Source organism: Phasianus colchicus, chromosome 2 (assembly GCF_987193195.1).
Source record: "Phasianus colchicus chromosome 2, bPhaCol1.hap1.1, whole genome shotgun sequence".
NCBI lineage: Eukaryota > Metazoa > Chordata > Aves > Galliformes > Phasianidae > Phasianus > Phasianus colchicus.
The window spans coordinates 79,175,537-79,191,400 of NC_143437.1; the positions used below are offsets into that span (position 1 = coordinate 79,175,537).

Below are 15,864 nucleotides of genomic sequence, written 5' to 3' on the forward strand. Positions count from 1 at the left end.
AGCAGCACAAGGAACCGCAGCGCCGCGTCGCTCACGCGCCCCGAGGCCTCGCGGGGAGCCCGCGGGCGGCAGCGGCGGCAGAGGGGAGGAGGAGGGTCGCGGCGCCGCCCGCCCCCCGCCGGGGCCGCGCTGCCCGGGGGCGCCCTGCCCGCTCCGCTCCGCGCTGCGCCACTCCGCTCGGCCACTTCCCGGCTCCCGCTGCCCGCGCGGCCCCGCCTCCCAGCGCCGCGCGCCGTATCCCTCCGCGCTCCGGCCGCCCGCCCGCTCGGCGCAGAGAAAGCGGCCTCATCCCGCCCGCCGCCTTCCCGCCCGCCCCGCCTCCGCCGCTCCGACATCTTCTCCCCGCGCGAGCCGACCGGCCCGCCAGTCAACGCGCTCCCCTCGGTGTCGGCGCGGCGGGGCGGGAGCCGCGGGCCGCCCGCCCTCCCTCCCCGGCGCTCCTTCCCCGACCGGGCGGCGGCGGCGGCGGCGGCGGCTGCGTCCGGGGACGCGGGGGGAGGGGCGCTGCGCTGCGCTGCGCGCGGCGGGGCTGAGGCGGGGGGCGCGGAGCGGAGGAGGAAGGGACTCTTTCTCCGGGCGGAGGGATCGCGCTGGCGGCGGCTGGCGGTGGCGGCGGCGTTGCGGGCGGCCGCGAGTTGTTGTTTCCTCCTCCCGCCGCCGCGCTGCCCGCGGGGCGAATGCCGGAGCCGAGGCGCTGCCCGCGGAGCCGGCGGTGACAGGCGCGGCCCCCCCGCACCTCCCGCTTTCCCCTCGCCATGTCCGGGGACGGCGGCGGCAGGCACACGGCGGAGCTGCGAGCGGGTGAGTGCCGGGCGGGAGGGGGAAAGAAAGGGCGGGCGGGCGGGCGGCGGGGCCGGGAGCCGCAGCCCTCACCCTGCCCTCTCCCCGCAGAGCTCTACTTCCTCATCGCCCGCTTTCTGGAGGACGGGCCCTGCCAGCAAGCGGCTCAGGTAGGGACGCGCGGGCGGGCGGGCGGGCGGATGGCGCCGGGCCTGGCCGGGGAAGGGGGAGGAGGATGGGGGGGGGGCGGCGGTGCGCGCCCACCGCCCCTCTTTCCTCCTCCCTAATTTTTCTCTCCGTTCCCCCCTTCCCTGCCCCCCGACCCCCTTTTGTTGCTGCCGCAGGTCCTGATCCGAGAAGTGGCGGAGAAAGAGGTAAGCGCGGCCCGCCCCGCCCGCGGCCCCCCCGCCCCCTCCCTCTGCCTCCCGCCCCCGGCCCGGCCCCGCTCACGCTCTCCGCTCCCCCCGCAGCTGCTGCCCAAGCGCACGGACTGGACGGGCAAGGAGCACCCGCGCAGCTACCAGAACCTGGTAAGGCACCGCCGGGCCGCGGCCGCGCGCTGCGTGCGGGGCTTCGCTGCTTCTCCCTTTGATTTTTCTCCCCTCGCTGAGCTGCCTGCCCGAGAAAAATTGAATTTCCCGCAAAAAGAAGGAGGGGAGGAAAAAAAAAAAAAAAAACTTGAAAAAAAATTCCGAAGTTGTTTCCTTATTTTATTTTATTTTTTTTTCCCTCCCCCTCTGAATGATTTTATTACTGCATTTATTTGCTTCTGTCTCGCCGATCCCCCCGCGCCCCTCTCTCCCCTCGCTGCTCTGCCGGGGCCGAGGGGCGCAGCGCGCGGCCGCACTGCGCGAGGCGCGGAGGCGCCGTGCGGGCACGCAGCGCGGCGCGGCGCAGCGCGTCACGGGGGCGCGCCGAGGGGCGGGGCCAAGCGGGGTGCGCGCGGCCGGGGCCGCCAGCAGTTCCGCCAGCAGGCGGCGGCGCGCCCCGCGCCCGCGGGCACGGCGCGGACGCACAATGGCTCCGAGCGGCGGCGATCGGCCCGGCCCGCTCCGTGCGCCGTGCCCGGGGTTCTGAAGTGCAAGGCCTGCCGTGTGCAGCAGTGGTGAGCTGCTGGGTTCTTAGAGCAGATGCAAGTTGTTTTGCTGTTGGGTTGCTTGTGGTGTTTTTTTTGTTTTTGTTTTTGTTTTTGTTTTTTTTAAATCCTTTTTTTGTTCTTACTGTGCATAACAGGTGAGGGGCTGTGGTAGCAAAGGTACTGCTTGCAGTGGTGTAGTTCTTGCTAGCAGTGGTGGGCCTGAATCCATCCATCCATCCATCCATCTCTGTTTTCTAACACACTGTGAGCTGTGCTAGTTGGGAAACTGAACTTAAGGTGTCTGACACGTGCCTGTTAGCAACTTGTTGCTGGTGTTGTTTTCAGTACCACGTTCTAATTCATTCTCTACCTGCATGTGTCTGGAAGGCTGAACCCTGCCTGTCCCAGCAGTGCTTCCCTCCAGGCTGCATGCGGTGGCTCTGAGCTCAGTATTGAGGTGTGGACGACTTTGAGCTCACACCACAGGAAAGACAACAGTCCCCATCCCGGCCAGTAAGCCCTGCTCACATGTGTGTTGTTCTAGACGCGTGTAGGTGAATGCCACAACATGAATCGTGGGCGCTGACTGCACTTGGAACAGTTCATTTATTGCACTGTGGTTTTCTTTTTCTAAACCATGAAGTGGGTTTGCCAATGCTTTGTAACACACGTGGGTGTCAAAACATTGATAGCAATTGGCCTGTTGAAAACGTGTTCCTGAATGGTAATACTTTCCCATTTTCTTGAGATTAAAGATAATAAAGGAACTCTACCAGGAATTTTAAAGTGTTGATACTTAAGCGTGATTTCTCAAACTATTAACAAATATTTTTTAATTAATTTATTTTTCTTAAGAACGTGTTATCCATTTCAAATAACAATCACACATGATTTGATAACACTTGATCTGAGCTTTTCTCTTAACGTGTTTCATCTTTCAAAGATTGGAGGTGCAGCTTTGGTGTGGGATGGATTTGGGGTTCTTCTATATCATCTGCATGTTAGAGATATGTGGACAGAGAAAGCGAGGAAGAAAATTGAAAGCTTGAGCTAAGAAATATTAATGAGAAAGGAGTTCATTCAGACTCTTCTTTCCAAGCATCTTTTGTTTGCTGGAATGTAGGTAAATACCTAATTTAGTCAGAATAAGTGTGTAAGGATGTCAGATATACGTCTTACAACTTGGCCTTGAGTGTGAGTACATGTGTTTGAAAACATGGTAGTGAGTAGATCCTTTCTCTTTTCCTGCTCTTTTATTCCTAAGAAAGCTTTCTTCTTGTGTTCAGCGTTGATCAGGAAGTCTTCCTGTTCTGCCCTGTCTTACCTTGGAGTTGGGAGAGAAGAGAAAAAGAAGTTGGTTACTTTGTGTTTGGTACTCTCCTTCCTCATGTTTGCTGTAGCTTCCCTTGTCAAAGTTGTGTGAACTTTGTATCTTTTGACGTTTCAGGTGCAGAAGCGTATTTGCAGGGTGTTGGTTACATTTGATACAAAGAAGTGGTTTTCATTAAACAAAAGATTGTTAGTCTCTAACCTGAGAATCGTCAGCTGAAGTTTGAACTTGTTTCTTTTTTAATACCCACCTTTGAGATGCTGATCCTTACTTCTGAAGGAAGCAGACTTTGTCATGTGTTGATGATACCCTCGGGTGCCCTGAACTCGCACTGAACTCTACAGAGGGGTCCGAGGAAAGCTAAGAATCAAAAATACCACTGAATGTAATGCTGTAAAGCCTTTTGCTCTAGAGGGGCATAAAGGCTCCGTGCAACAGCTGATGGGATTTAAGCCCCGGCTCCTGTTTTATTATTTGCAAACTGATGCTACTTATTACAGATGTATTTATGTGGATCTTGCAGAGCGTGTATTTCTCAACGGATGATGCTTCTGGTTTTGTCTCCTTTGTGAAAACATTTACTTAGGAAATCTCACTAGATGTAACTTTTTAATATTAGACTGAAATTCACCGTCTTTAGTATTTTATTGCTGTAGCTTAATTGATGCAAATGATGTTAGACTTGTCAAAATTTTAACCTTATAAATTACTTTGATTTTTTCTCTTTGGTCAGCAAAAGGAAACTTTGTTTCCTTACAAGCTAATGCTGTTGCAGGCTTGTAATGCTGCAAGAAAATACATGGATTCAGAAAAGCTATTCTGCTATGTTTTGTATTCTGAAGTGGCTTTCTTTCAATTCAAATAGTTCTATATTTTTTTCCTGCAGTCAGCATTTGGGGATGAAGCCATCTGATTCTTGCTCAGAGGCCAGCTGAGTGTATTGTCGCTAGTACAGTTTCTGTTTGTGTTGAGACAGAGGCTTTCTGACAGCTGTGTCCTTAGGAGTCTGTTTGCAGGTGACACAGAAGGATGGTGGCAGGCCTCTGCAGGTAGGGATGTTTTTTGTTCTCTTCTATCAGTTGTGAAAATTGAGTGAAGCTCTGCTTTTCCTTTAGTTTTGAAGGAGTGGGGGTTTCTCGTGAGAGGGGATGAAAACTGAGGAGTCAGTAGATCACTGGTGCAGAGTTGGGGGAGCAAATTGTTTATAGGCTTTGAAACATTTTTATTAGGGCCTCGACGCACAAACAAGCCACGGTGCATCATTTGACACCGGGGTAATTGTTTTTTCATGTTCCAGTTCCATGTGGGTGTAGCTGATCTAATTGCGTGCTGTCGCTGAGAGCCGTCCAATTCTGCCGCATCCTTTATGCGCCCATCCAAGTGTGCGGTCAGTCGGGTAAGGGAGCTGAACTGTCTGAAAAATGAGCAGCACCAGAATGCTTGTGGGATGATTCAGCTTGAGCTCTGCGCTCAGCAGCGTGGGCCTGACACCAACATCAGGGAGATGGTGAGGGCCTGGGAGTCTGCTGGGGCTGTTCCTTCTGGGGACGGGGCACTTCAGCCGGCTGAAGGTGACTCGGGATGTGCTGTGATGATTGGAAGCTACCATACAGCTGTTCTAGGTCTTCTAGGGTGCAAACGTGGTGCGTATGATCAGAACTACTGCATTGGCCTCGTTCTTATTTAAAATACCCACACACTGTGATAATTTTTTTTTCCTCTGTTGAGTTACAATTTCATTTGTGTCGATGATGGTTGAGGAGGGAGATGGCAGAGAGCTCACACCCAGTAGGATGGCAGTGCCATGGGTTTCGTAGGCAGCGCGGCGAGCTGTGTTGTTCTCAGAAATGTTTGTTACTGTTTTGCTAGCATCTGCCACTTCCTTTTCCCCTGTCCTCAAATGCTAAATGTGATTCAAAGTGAAAATGACTATTTTTAGGCTGTTTCAGTGTTCCTTCTATGTAACTTCATGCACCTTAGCGTAAACAGAAAGAGAGGATCTGTTGGCATTGTACACTGACACTGAACTTCATTGTTTGTGACACAGCAAAGCGTTTCAGGCAGCAGTATGGTTGCTGTTTAGTAATTGGTTTCTTAATAAGTAACCAAGCACTAAGTGATTCATTTCTTTAGGGAATCCTGTGCTGTGAAGGTATTCAGAGAAAAAGGGAAGAAGAAGAAAACTGGCATTGAATCCAACAGCTGTACCATCACCTAGTTGTAGTTATTAAGAGTATTTTGAAGAAAGTCTTAGTATTTGGGAAGGTGGTCTAGAAGGCATATAAGTGATGGTATGAAAACCTGTGAGATGACTGTGGTCCTTAGCAAGGATTTTGGTTTCATTTTCAGTGCTGCTATTGGACATATGTAAACTTTCATGACTTTTAGCTTCACAAGAGGGGCATTGCTGTCATGTACTTTGCTCCCACAGCTAAGGACCAAACCACTGCATGGCAAAGTGAGCTGTTCTGCACTTGTTCCTTTGGACTGAGGCTGAGGTGTTGAAAGATGGACCCAGGAGGGCTGTTAAAATTCCTAAGTGTACCTTCCCTTAGTCTTTTTTTTTTTGATTTCCTTTTTTTTTTTTTTTCTTAAGGCACACTTCAGAATTATTATTTTTTAAAAGGAAACAAAACAAAACATGCAATGAGCTGAGTACAGGCCATATAGTTTACATGCAAGCCCACAGTAACACACACAGCTGAGTGATCCACCAGGCTGAAAATGCTGCTACAGTTGTTCCTAACTTACTGTGCAGTGAGCTGCAAACCTGCAGCAGCCTGTTTGTCTGCTGAGGCTTGGGGATTTTTATCTGCTCAGACCTCCCCTATTAAAAGCACAAAATAGTTGAATAACAGGTTGTATCTTCTTGGAGTGGGTGGTTTTTCATCAAGGTCTGTTTATTTCAATAGAGGTTGTGCGTGGTAAAATAATATGTGTTCTGCAGGGGTTGCTGACTGAGGAGCTGTATCTTGTGAGGTCACAAATAATTGGGAAGTGTGTGAGAAACAAAAATGTTCAGGGCTAATTGTGAATTCTCCACAGAATCACAGAATGCCCCAGATTGGAAGGGACCTCAAGGATCATGAATCTCCAACCCCCCTGCCACATACAGGGCCACCAACCTCCCCATTTAATGCTAGACCAGGCTGCCCAGGTCCCCATCCAACCTGGCCTTGAACACCTCCAGGGACGGGGCATCCACAACCTCTCTGGGCAGCTGTTCCAGCACCTCACCACTCTCTCTGTAAAGAACTTCCCCCTGACATCCAACCTAAATCTTCCCTCCCTCAACTTAAAATCATTTCCCTTCGTCCTGCTGTTATCTACCCTTTTTAAGAGTTGACTCCCCTCCTCAGAGTTTGTAGGCTCCAGTTTCTACCTCTGCATCCCATATTCCTTCCAAGCTGCCCCTCTCAGAGATCAAAGCGATCTGGAGAAAAGTAATTGCACGTTCCTGCAATTCCTAACGTTATGGTGCTGAGGCAGTAGTGAGTGGTACGGGCTATTCAGTTTGATTGATGGTCAGATGTAATGCAACAGTTACTGTAATTCTATTTGGAGCTTGTTTTGGGTAATGTGCTGTATAACAGAATAGTTAAGGCTGGGCTGAATGCTGGTTTTGGTGAGATTGAACTCGCATCTTGAGATCAAGGTAGCTGACTGGCAGATTTTATTGTCCTGCTGTGGAAATGTGTCCTTTGGAAAGATGTACAATGAAACTTATTGTTAAGCATGTTAACTATTGGCATGGGGGGAAAGCAGCTGTACTTTGGGGAACATTTCAGTACGTGCAGTGCTTGGGGCAGAGTCCGGAACGGGGTAATCTTTTAGCTGATGTCTGAAGGAGTCGGCACACGGCTGCGTTCTGCAGTACCATCTGACTAAGGAGTTAAGTCGTGATGCTGTTGATTCATCCGTTGTGATTCGGATGCTGAATTATTCTGCAGTGTCATGCAGAATGAAAATATGAGCACTTAGGCCTGGTTGGAAGGTAACAGTGCTTTGAGTGTCGGTGGCAGTGGCTGCGTGCTGTGTGTTCCCCTGCTGTTCTTCTGTCACAAGCGGAGCTGGGGTAGGAGGTGAGGAGCGAAGCTGAGGGTAATGCTTTGTAATGTCATAGAAAACATTGGTCATACTTAAGATCTGAAATTTTTGCTCTAACAAAATTCAGATTCCTGTTACGGTAATGTTCAAGAAACATGACAGAATAATCATGGAAGTGTGTTAGCTCATTATTCTCTTTATGAAAACCTATTGTATGCATTCAGAGTTAAATATTGCAGAAATACTGGTAGGAGGAGGAAAGAAACCAGCTAGAATTTCTTTTAGGTGGGGCTGGCAGTAAAAATATCCCTGCTTTTTGTTTACTGTCTGACATTACAATTTCGGCATCAAGTTTTAAGATTTGTGTTTGTAGTCCAGCCTGCTTTTAGCTTAGAGCTGCATGAATTGTAAGTACTTGTACATCTGTCGTGGCTTTTTCCCTGCTTCCACTTTCTCCTTTTGAGATTAAGACGACTTTCCATCATTCTATTGGCTTGTCATGAGCTTTTCTATTTCTGACAAAGCTGTAAAGTATCCTTTTAAAAAGTGATTTAATTTCCTTTTTTGTCACTTAAATCTGACTTCAAAGTCTTTTTTATTTGGTTTCCCTTCTCTCTCTGAGAGCAGTAGGAATATTTGGTGTTGGTTTCGCTTCTTTTCATGGTTTACCAGAAAGGGAGAAATCATAGAACTAAGATGAATTTCTGTGTTTAAGCACTTTTTCATTTTTGATTTCTACCGTAATGCTAATCGTCACATTAACAAGTTAATAGTGTTATAAGAGGATTATTTTATTTTTCCTGAAGGAGAAGAAAGAAGTTTTCACCCGGAGAAAACTTAATGTTGTGTTTTAAATAAATGAAGTCCCTTCATTTGCCTCTTTGTAGAAGGAGAAAAGGGAAAGGAGTGAGTAAATAACACTGGTAGTGAAATGAGATTCTCGCCTTTGCAGATTTTACAATGAAATGAAGCTTACTCTGCTTTTTTCTTAAAAATAAAATTCTTGTGCATGTTCAGTCTCGTATATGTAGAATATATATACTTTCCTCTTACATAGGAAAATAAGAGGCACGTGTTGACTGCATTTGGTTCCTGAATTTTTGATAAACTTCCTGGAACTTGCAAGTGTTAAATGGGCCCACGCCACTCATTAGACTTATTATATTTGTTTTATTTCAGCACACGGCTCACTTGGTGTTGTGTTGCTTTGTTAATGAGCCTGGGTGCAAGTGTTGCTTGATGGCAAACGGATTGTTAGGGAAATACTGCCCAGAAGCATCCACAGTGCTGCTTGGTGTGGTTGCTGGCTGTTTTCACACAAATGGGCTTAGACAAGAAGAGGCTGTAGTGTGGATAAAAGGTTTGTTTGAAGATTGTACCTGCTAACGATTAAGAGTTCCCTTATTTCAAAACAATTGCACAAGGAGTTGAGCCTGCCTTATTTCTGCTAGAAAACAAACAAACAAAAAAACCGAACACATGGCTTCTGACAAATCATGAGACATATGACTCAAGATGCAAGCTAGCTGTAGTTTTGGAACGTGTCAAAGCTGATTTGCTTCATTTGCCTGAGATTTTGTGCGCTTGCAAGAATGTGTAAAAATGAAGGGTGTTGAGCAGGATAAAATGGCAACTGCATTGCACGGGGAGCTTAATGCTGGTGGTCGGATGAAAAGCATCGCTGATTGTTAGTCTTCGGGAGACAAGTTTGGATGCCACAGACACGAGGTCTGGCTGCAGAGAGCTCTCGTACAAAGGGCTGTATTCGTTAGGTTTGTGCTCCTTCTGATAGGAGTGAAGGAGAATAAAAGCAAAGGAAATAGATCCGGGCTGCTGATGGCAGGAACCGTGCTTGGCTTTGTTGCTCCTTGCAGCTATTCTAATATTCTGGGGCACTCAAGCGTGCATTCTGACTGTGATTCCTCCTTCTCTAGGTAAAGAGAAGTGAGTTTCATTTGCATGTTATTGATAAGGAAAATGAATCAGAATAGCAAGTTCTGAGCGCTGTGGATTATTTTTTGTCTCTTTTACGAGTGCCTGTCTGATGTCATTAAATTTACTCCAATGAACTAATCTGTACCATCAGCTGTAACTTTCAAGTACTTCTCAAATAATTTCCAATATTTTTCAAGAAAAGCCTTTTTTTTTTCCTTTTTTTTTTTTTTTTTAAACCTGTGTGAATTTTGTAAATCATGTAACTGTAAGGCAAACTCAGGCATCTTGCAAGGCCTTCTGCAGGGGAAATGTAAGTAATGGGAAGAGTGACAGAAGAGAGAGTTTTTCCTCCGTCACTCTAAGTGCGGGGCGGTGGCAATTCCAGGTATGAGCAGAGCTCTTCCAGGGCCTCAGACACGAGCAGTCTGTATGTTAGGAAATTGTTGGAATATCTGAAACGACTTCAGCGCGTCAGCAAGACGGGAGCTTGTTTGATGAAGAACCAGGTATATTCCTATTAATTGCAGTACAGAAGGACCCATCTACCTAAAATGTCAGTCGTGGCCTTCTGTAGTTGTAGAATAACACAGCATCACAAGTTTTTACTGCAAGTCTTTTCTGCAAAGTAGTGCTACGGAGTCACGCTTCAGGCTGGGTGAAGGACAAACTACTGAGTGCCAGATCCCATAGTAGAGCAGAGGATTGAGTTCTCATTCTCCCTCTTCATTTTACTGTTTTAAATATTCTTTTCTATTTTTTAAACTGGCAGTAACTTAAGAAGAAATGTTTTTAAATGTCCAGCTGAAAGCTTTGTGGTTAATAGCGTTTTACTGTTGTCATGTATTTTGAAACTTTTACATAAAGATGTTTGCGGTGGTGCTGCAGAGGATGATCTTCTGATCTATAATTATGGTAGTTCAATAGAATGATCTGGGCCGTCGTTAATATTGGTTTGATGATGTAGTCAAGTGGCAAGGAAATCTGCTGCAGAGAACAGGAGCTTGTTTTGGTTCTGTGCAGCTGAAAACTCTGAGCAGTGACAGAAAGTGGTTGTGGCTGGTGTGTGTATTCCTCTGTTAAACTACAGTTCTTAAGTTGAATTCCTCAAGTGAACGTTTTGGTTTAGATGTTTTACATCTTTATTAAAAAAAAAAAAGGAAACAAGGCAAATTGTGGAGCTTCAGTTATGCCTCACAAACTTGGTGAGTTGAATGCCATTGTGTCAGGTGCGTTTTCTACAGAGCTATGTTACGTATTCAGTGTATTCGAACCTTTCAGTAATTCTGTAAACATTGCATTCCTTAGAGTCCTTTTCTTAATCTTGTGTTATGGTAATTGAAATTGACCAGACAGATAATTAAGTGTAATACTGAATTTGTTCTTATACATTTTTCATTGTTATAAAGGAGCTTATTAGTCTATGAACAACTGTGCTTTAAAGTCACAGTAATAAATGTCAACAGATCTCTCTACAAGTAGCATACTTTGAATAGCAAATTTAATTAGGACCAGCTGGAATGAGTTATTGTTCTTAAAGGTCATTATATGTTTTTATCTTCTGAAGAAAATAATAGTATATGAATTTGTGTAACAATCTGAAAAAAAAAACCAAAAACCAAGCTTAGGAATTCTTCAGAAATATTACGCTTTTCTTTATCCAGTGCTTTGCTTCTTTTTTCATGCAATAGGTGAAATACTACCGACACTTGGCACCTGATCACTTGCTTCAAATATGTCATCGACTAGGACCGCTTCTAGAGCAAGAAATCCCCCAGAGCGTCCCTGGAGTGCAGACGTTATTAGGAGCTGGCAGACAGTCTTTGCTTCGTACAAACAAAAGTATGAAAATTGTGTGAGAGCTTTGAGAATTCTCGCTATTTCATGCCTGAGAAAATCCTGTTCTCCATTCTTTGTGTAATTCTTCTAAAACAGGTTGCAAACACGTTGTGTGGAAGGGGTCTGCTCTTGCTGCGTTACATTGCGGGAGGCCTCCGGAGTCACCTGTAAACTATGGCAGTCCACCTAGTATAGGTAAGTCAGTTTTATTGAGGCATTGCCACTGTACAACCTGACTCCCAGGGTAACTGACTGTAGTAACAATGAGTGCTAAGTACCAATTCTGTTTGTCCTTGTTTGTGTCATATTCCTTGCACTGAATGTTAATAAGATGTCATAAATGGACATATTTGCACATTTGTATGTGGAAGTTCTCTGCCAATTCTGCTCTGAAGCTAGATATTTTTCTCTTTGAAGCATACGGTTGAATAAATTATGTTTCAATAGTGAATACATACCAATAAAACTCATTTTGTTTAAGGTATAATAATGCTGTCAGTAGATAAATAATTTGTGCAGTGGACCAACTTAAAACCAGGACAGCATAGTCTGTTCCTGTTGGAGAGAAAGAATAAATCACACGGACTGGTGATGTTTTCTTTGGAAAGTTGTGAGTGTCTTGTAGGAGTGATCATTTCTGCTCTCTGGTCCATTCAGTAATTTCATAGCTCTGCTTTAGTTGGCTGTGTTACGTTGTGAAGCATGCATATGCATAATGTATATTATATGTAATAGGTATATCATTAGTTACTTTTTTAAGCTTTACTTAAGGTGATATTTTGATCTCTGTTCCGTGTTAAAACTACTTGTGTGAAGAAAAGCTGTCAAAACATGATGTATATTACTACCAGTACTTCTCTAATATTAGTTTAGTCAGGGAGTGGCCTTTTTTTTTTTTTTTTCCAATCGTGTGTAGCTGAACATGCAGAAAAGCATATTCAAAAAATCTTACAAGGCTTCAGAGTAGATCAAGCATCTAATTAGTTCTAAAAACAGAACAGTAGTTAGTTAAAGGCATACCTTGAACAGGCTAATTTACACCTTCTTTCCTGAAAGCTGTTTAAGCACACGATTAGTCAAACATCATTTGACCTCTAAGTGTGTGTGTGTTTGTGGGGGAGGGGGAGAACAAACATGCATTCTCTAGAAGCTTTCATGAGCAGCAGAAATGTTATACAGATTTCTTTTTAATCATAAAGCAAGGACTTTATGTGCAATCCAGAATTCTTTTAGATGTAGGGGCACTTTTTTTTTTCTTAACTTGGAAATATAAGGACCTGGGAAACTTAATGGTGACTGAATGAGTTGAGATGCCTTGAGGAGTAAATATTGCAGTAGCAGCAGGTTTCTGGGCCAACCTGAAGTTGCTTAAGCAATGTTAATGCTGTGATACTTCACATTGCTGCTAAAAGATAGGCTGCTGTGAAGATGAGGTTTCTGACTTGCCAAAAACAGAGTGCTGAAGATACACTGGGAGAGCTACTGACAATGTAGAAATGCACAGCTGGGTGCTATTCAGGCATACTGCTGTAGCAGTTTTTGGAAGTTGGAACTCTGTTATTGGGATATTGTTAACCTGTTAGGTTTCTGTGGATGGGTAGAGCTCAATTTGGCTATTTATATTATTTCTAATGTTGAAGAATCACAAAATCAAATATCAAAGACACATAACGTTTAATAAAATTACACCCAGAAGATTATGGTTTTGTCCTATAGCTGAAGCAGAAACATGCTACAGCTAAGAAGATTTTTTTGAGATTGAGCACTGCCAGCCTTGATTTGGTCAGATGGCAAAGTATTTGGTGTTCTAGTGGACTTGTTATTTGAAGGCTTTAAAAGAACATGGCTTTGGTGGGTATTTAGAGCTAAGTTTCTAAAACATCCTCGGCTAGTAAATGTGTTGGCTTGAGGCAATTCTCTTAAACCCTACATCCATTCAACAAAATTTTATTTACAGGTATAATTTTAGTATTTAATTATAAAGAATTGCTTCCATGTTGTATTCTAGATGTGGGGGAAGAAATGCTTGTTGTTGAATATTTCCCATCTCAAGTGTCTGTGCATTGTCTTGAATACTGAAAGTTGGAAAATCTTGGGCTAAGTGAGCAGCCTTACCTGCAAGGTGTGTGGAGGACAGAGCTGTCCTTCCACTGTCTTCTAAAAGTGAAGGTTTCCTTGGTAGTGATTGTCTTAACTTTCTCTATATTTGGCATACATATACTGAAATATGCTTGAAGAAAAAATTAGAGCAGAAGGCTCTGTGTTACTTTGTACTTACTCCATTACTTTGTAGCTTAATCCATGATGTGTATTTTTTCAAGGGACAGGACCAGTGCACGAGGTCTGCCAGTTAGGTATCAAAGGCAGTTGTAGAATTGCCATGTGCAGAAGTTGATTGTTAGGAGAAATAACTCTCAGACTCATTTTATGGAAGAAAAAGTAGGGCTTTCTAAGTAAATGTTATTTTTATGGAAACTTTTGCAGAACACTGAATATCTGCAAAATTACAGTTACTTTAACACACCACTTTTTTCATGACCAATAATTTCCTTTTCCGAACATCCAAATAAGTGTTGGTAACTGCATATTTTCAACTGTTTTTTGAATGTTTGATTCAGATCCGTGTGTTAAAGCATTTGCTTTTGATTAATTCTATTCTAGTCCAATCCTTTCAGTGAAACTGGGAGTTGGAATAACTCTTAATTCATAAATTGAAATGATTCTGAAGTAAATTCCTTTAGGAAGGCTGTGTTTTACATATTTGCTGTTTGGAAACTTATTCTCCAGGCTGTGTATATTTCAGTTGGAGAGCCCACTAATGACTGGGGAGGGGAAAAGCAGTCTGTCTGTTTTGTGGAGGCTTTTTCCTTTATTTACATATTACTAAACATGTAGCTGTATTTGTTCATTTCCTAGCTTTAGGAACCAATGCACTCATGATACCGTTATTATATTCTTTAGTATTAATTTTTTTTCTACATTATGATAGCAGCTTTATGGATAACTTTTATATGCAGTTAAAATACATCTGTACAAGTACTTACTTCACCAGAAATCTATAGTATATGTCTAGAAAAATATAATGGAAAACCAAAACTCGTGTAATGAGTAATGTCTCTCTGTGTTTAATTAAAATCAAAAAGGAGAATTGGAACTCAATAGTCTTTAAGGTCTCTTCCAACATAAGCCATTCTATGATTCTTTTGTTTTGTTAAAGATCCATAAAGACTTTCATGAATGCAGAAGCAGAAATAGGAAATCTTTTTAAGTAACTTTCAGGAGCTGCTGAAAAAGCACAGAGCCAAAACTTGAAGTTCTGAGTTCAGAGCTCTTAGGGAAGCTGGTTATTCATGTGTGAAGACCTGAGTGAGACTGGCTGCTCATTCCCTGCTAATGAAGAATGTGTTCCCTGGCTGATTAATGTATCTGCCTGATTTTGCTGAATAGTCCACTTCAAGAAAAGTTCTGAGAAATTTTTTTTATTTTCTCAGTTTCTCTATTCAGTTATCCTGCTGTTTGGGCTGAAAACAGAACACGATGTTCTAAAAGTGGTGTAGATGTTTGTTTTCAGAAATGTAGTAAATACTTGAGGCTTAAAAGCTAACTTCGGACTATGCTGTATAACCGTATTATTTTCCTGTGATAATAAAAATAAACCCAAAATAAACTAACCCAAAAGACGAACTTTAGTTTTTTAATACTAGAAATGTGATACATTTTCAAGTACCTGTGTCAAAGTAACATTTGTTATTTGTTCAAGTCTAAAGAGAAATATACTAAAATGGAAACCTTCTTGTGCAAGAAGAACAAGAAGTAAGAGAAGTCTTAAGGTGCTCATATTTTGAGTAAAAATCAATGACTAAATAATAGCAGAATGTAAGTGGGGTTATATTGAAGTCAAGGATCAGGTTGGAAGTGCTGAGGATTGTATAGCTTTGGGTTGTTGTTGCTTTTCCAAGCGTCTCACCTCCCATCTCTGAATTATTAAGGTTTTGACACCTAATTCCATTGAGCAAATTGACTTTATATGTAAAGTTTAAGATGTACGTAGACCCTTTGTATTCTCAGAAACACTCCTATGGGGAGTCAGTATACTTTAACTTCCCCATGGACGAGTCCTGACTTGCTCAGATTGCTAGCTTTACCATGGCTGGCAGTTATCTGTGAGCCAGAAGATTTAGATTTATGCGTGGAGTTTAGAAGCTGAACAGAGAAACGGTAGGAAGGTAGAAGTCAATTCAAGCTGCCTTCTTGACTTTTAACATCTTTACAGAAGGGGCGTGGGGGAGAAAGCCTGAACTCATGGTGCATTTAACATTGCTAACTTTGACAGCAGAAGGAGGAGTCAGGCAGTCTTGTTGCTTTATTGTTTTTCAACAGCCCTAAGTGCTGTAAGGTCATTAGAGGTGTGACAAGCTTCTCAAGTTATGAAAGTCGATTCATTATGGGTAGGAGTTGTAAATAATGTGTTCTTCAGGTGTCCTTCCAGCTTTTTTTCTTGAACCCAAATCAATTTTTGTCTGAATGGAAAAGGAACAAAGTTGGTTTCTGTTTTGTGGAATAGAACTTTCATAAATTAAATACAAATCCAGAATGGAAGAAAACAAGATGTAAGCTGTAGTGATTTTGTGCATGCTTTTAAAATGTAACTTATACTTGGTAAAAAAAAAAATTACATTGTGTTTATTGATGGGTAAAGCACACATTGTTCTCCCTCGTCTTTAAAAGCCTATTTCATGTTCCAGGGCAAAACTATATAAATAAGGGGATCAAATTGGTTGCTTTGATAAAACTAAGATAAGAAATCCATGGGGGAAATAAAAAGATCAGTGTAATTAATACAGCTATGTCTGTCAGA

General features: G+C 43.6%; 1 protein-coding gene across 4 annotated transcripts in view; it reads left to right on the top strand.

Annotated features, from left to right (window-relative positions):
- Positions 1-503: 503 nt before the first annotated feature.
- The window catches only part of PHIP (PHIP subunit of CUL4-Ring ligase complex), a 107,126-nt gene continuing 91,765 nt past the window's right edge, over positions 504-15,864 (top strand). For 3 of the 4 annotated variants that reach the window (XM_031610834.2, XM_031610835.2, XM_031610836.2), the window contains exons 1-6: positions 505-801; positions 892-950; positions 1,125-1,154; positions 1,251-1,310; positions 10,859-11,009; positions 11,103-11,201. In XM_031610834.2, the coding sequence (XP_031466694.2) occupies positions 756-801; positions 892-950; positions 1,125-1,154; positions 1,251-1,310; positions 10,859-11,009; positions 11,103-11,201 (445 nt within the window). In that variant the 5' untranslated portion in view covers positions 505-755. Of the gene's footprint in view, positions 802-891; positions 951-1,124; positions 1,155-1,250; positions 1,311-10,858; positions 11,010-11,102; positions 11,202-15,864 lie in introns of all 4 variants that reach the window. The other variant, XM_090136102.1, reaches the window with a different exon arrangement.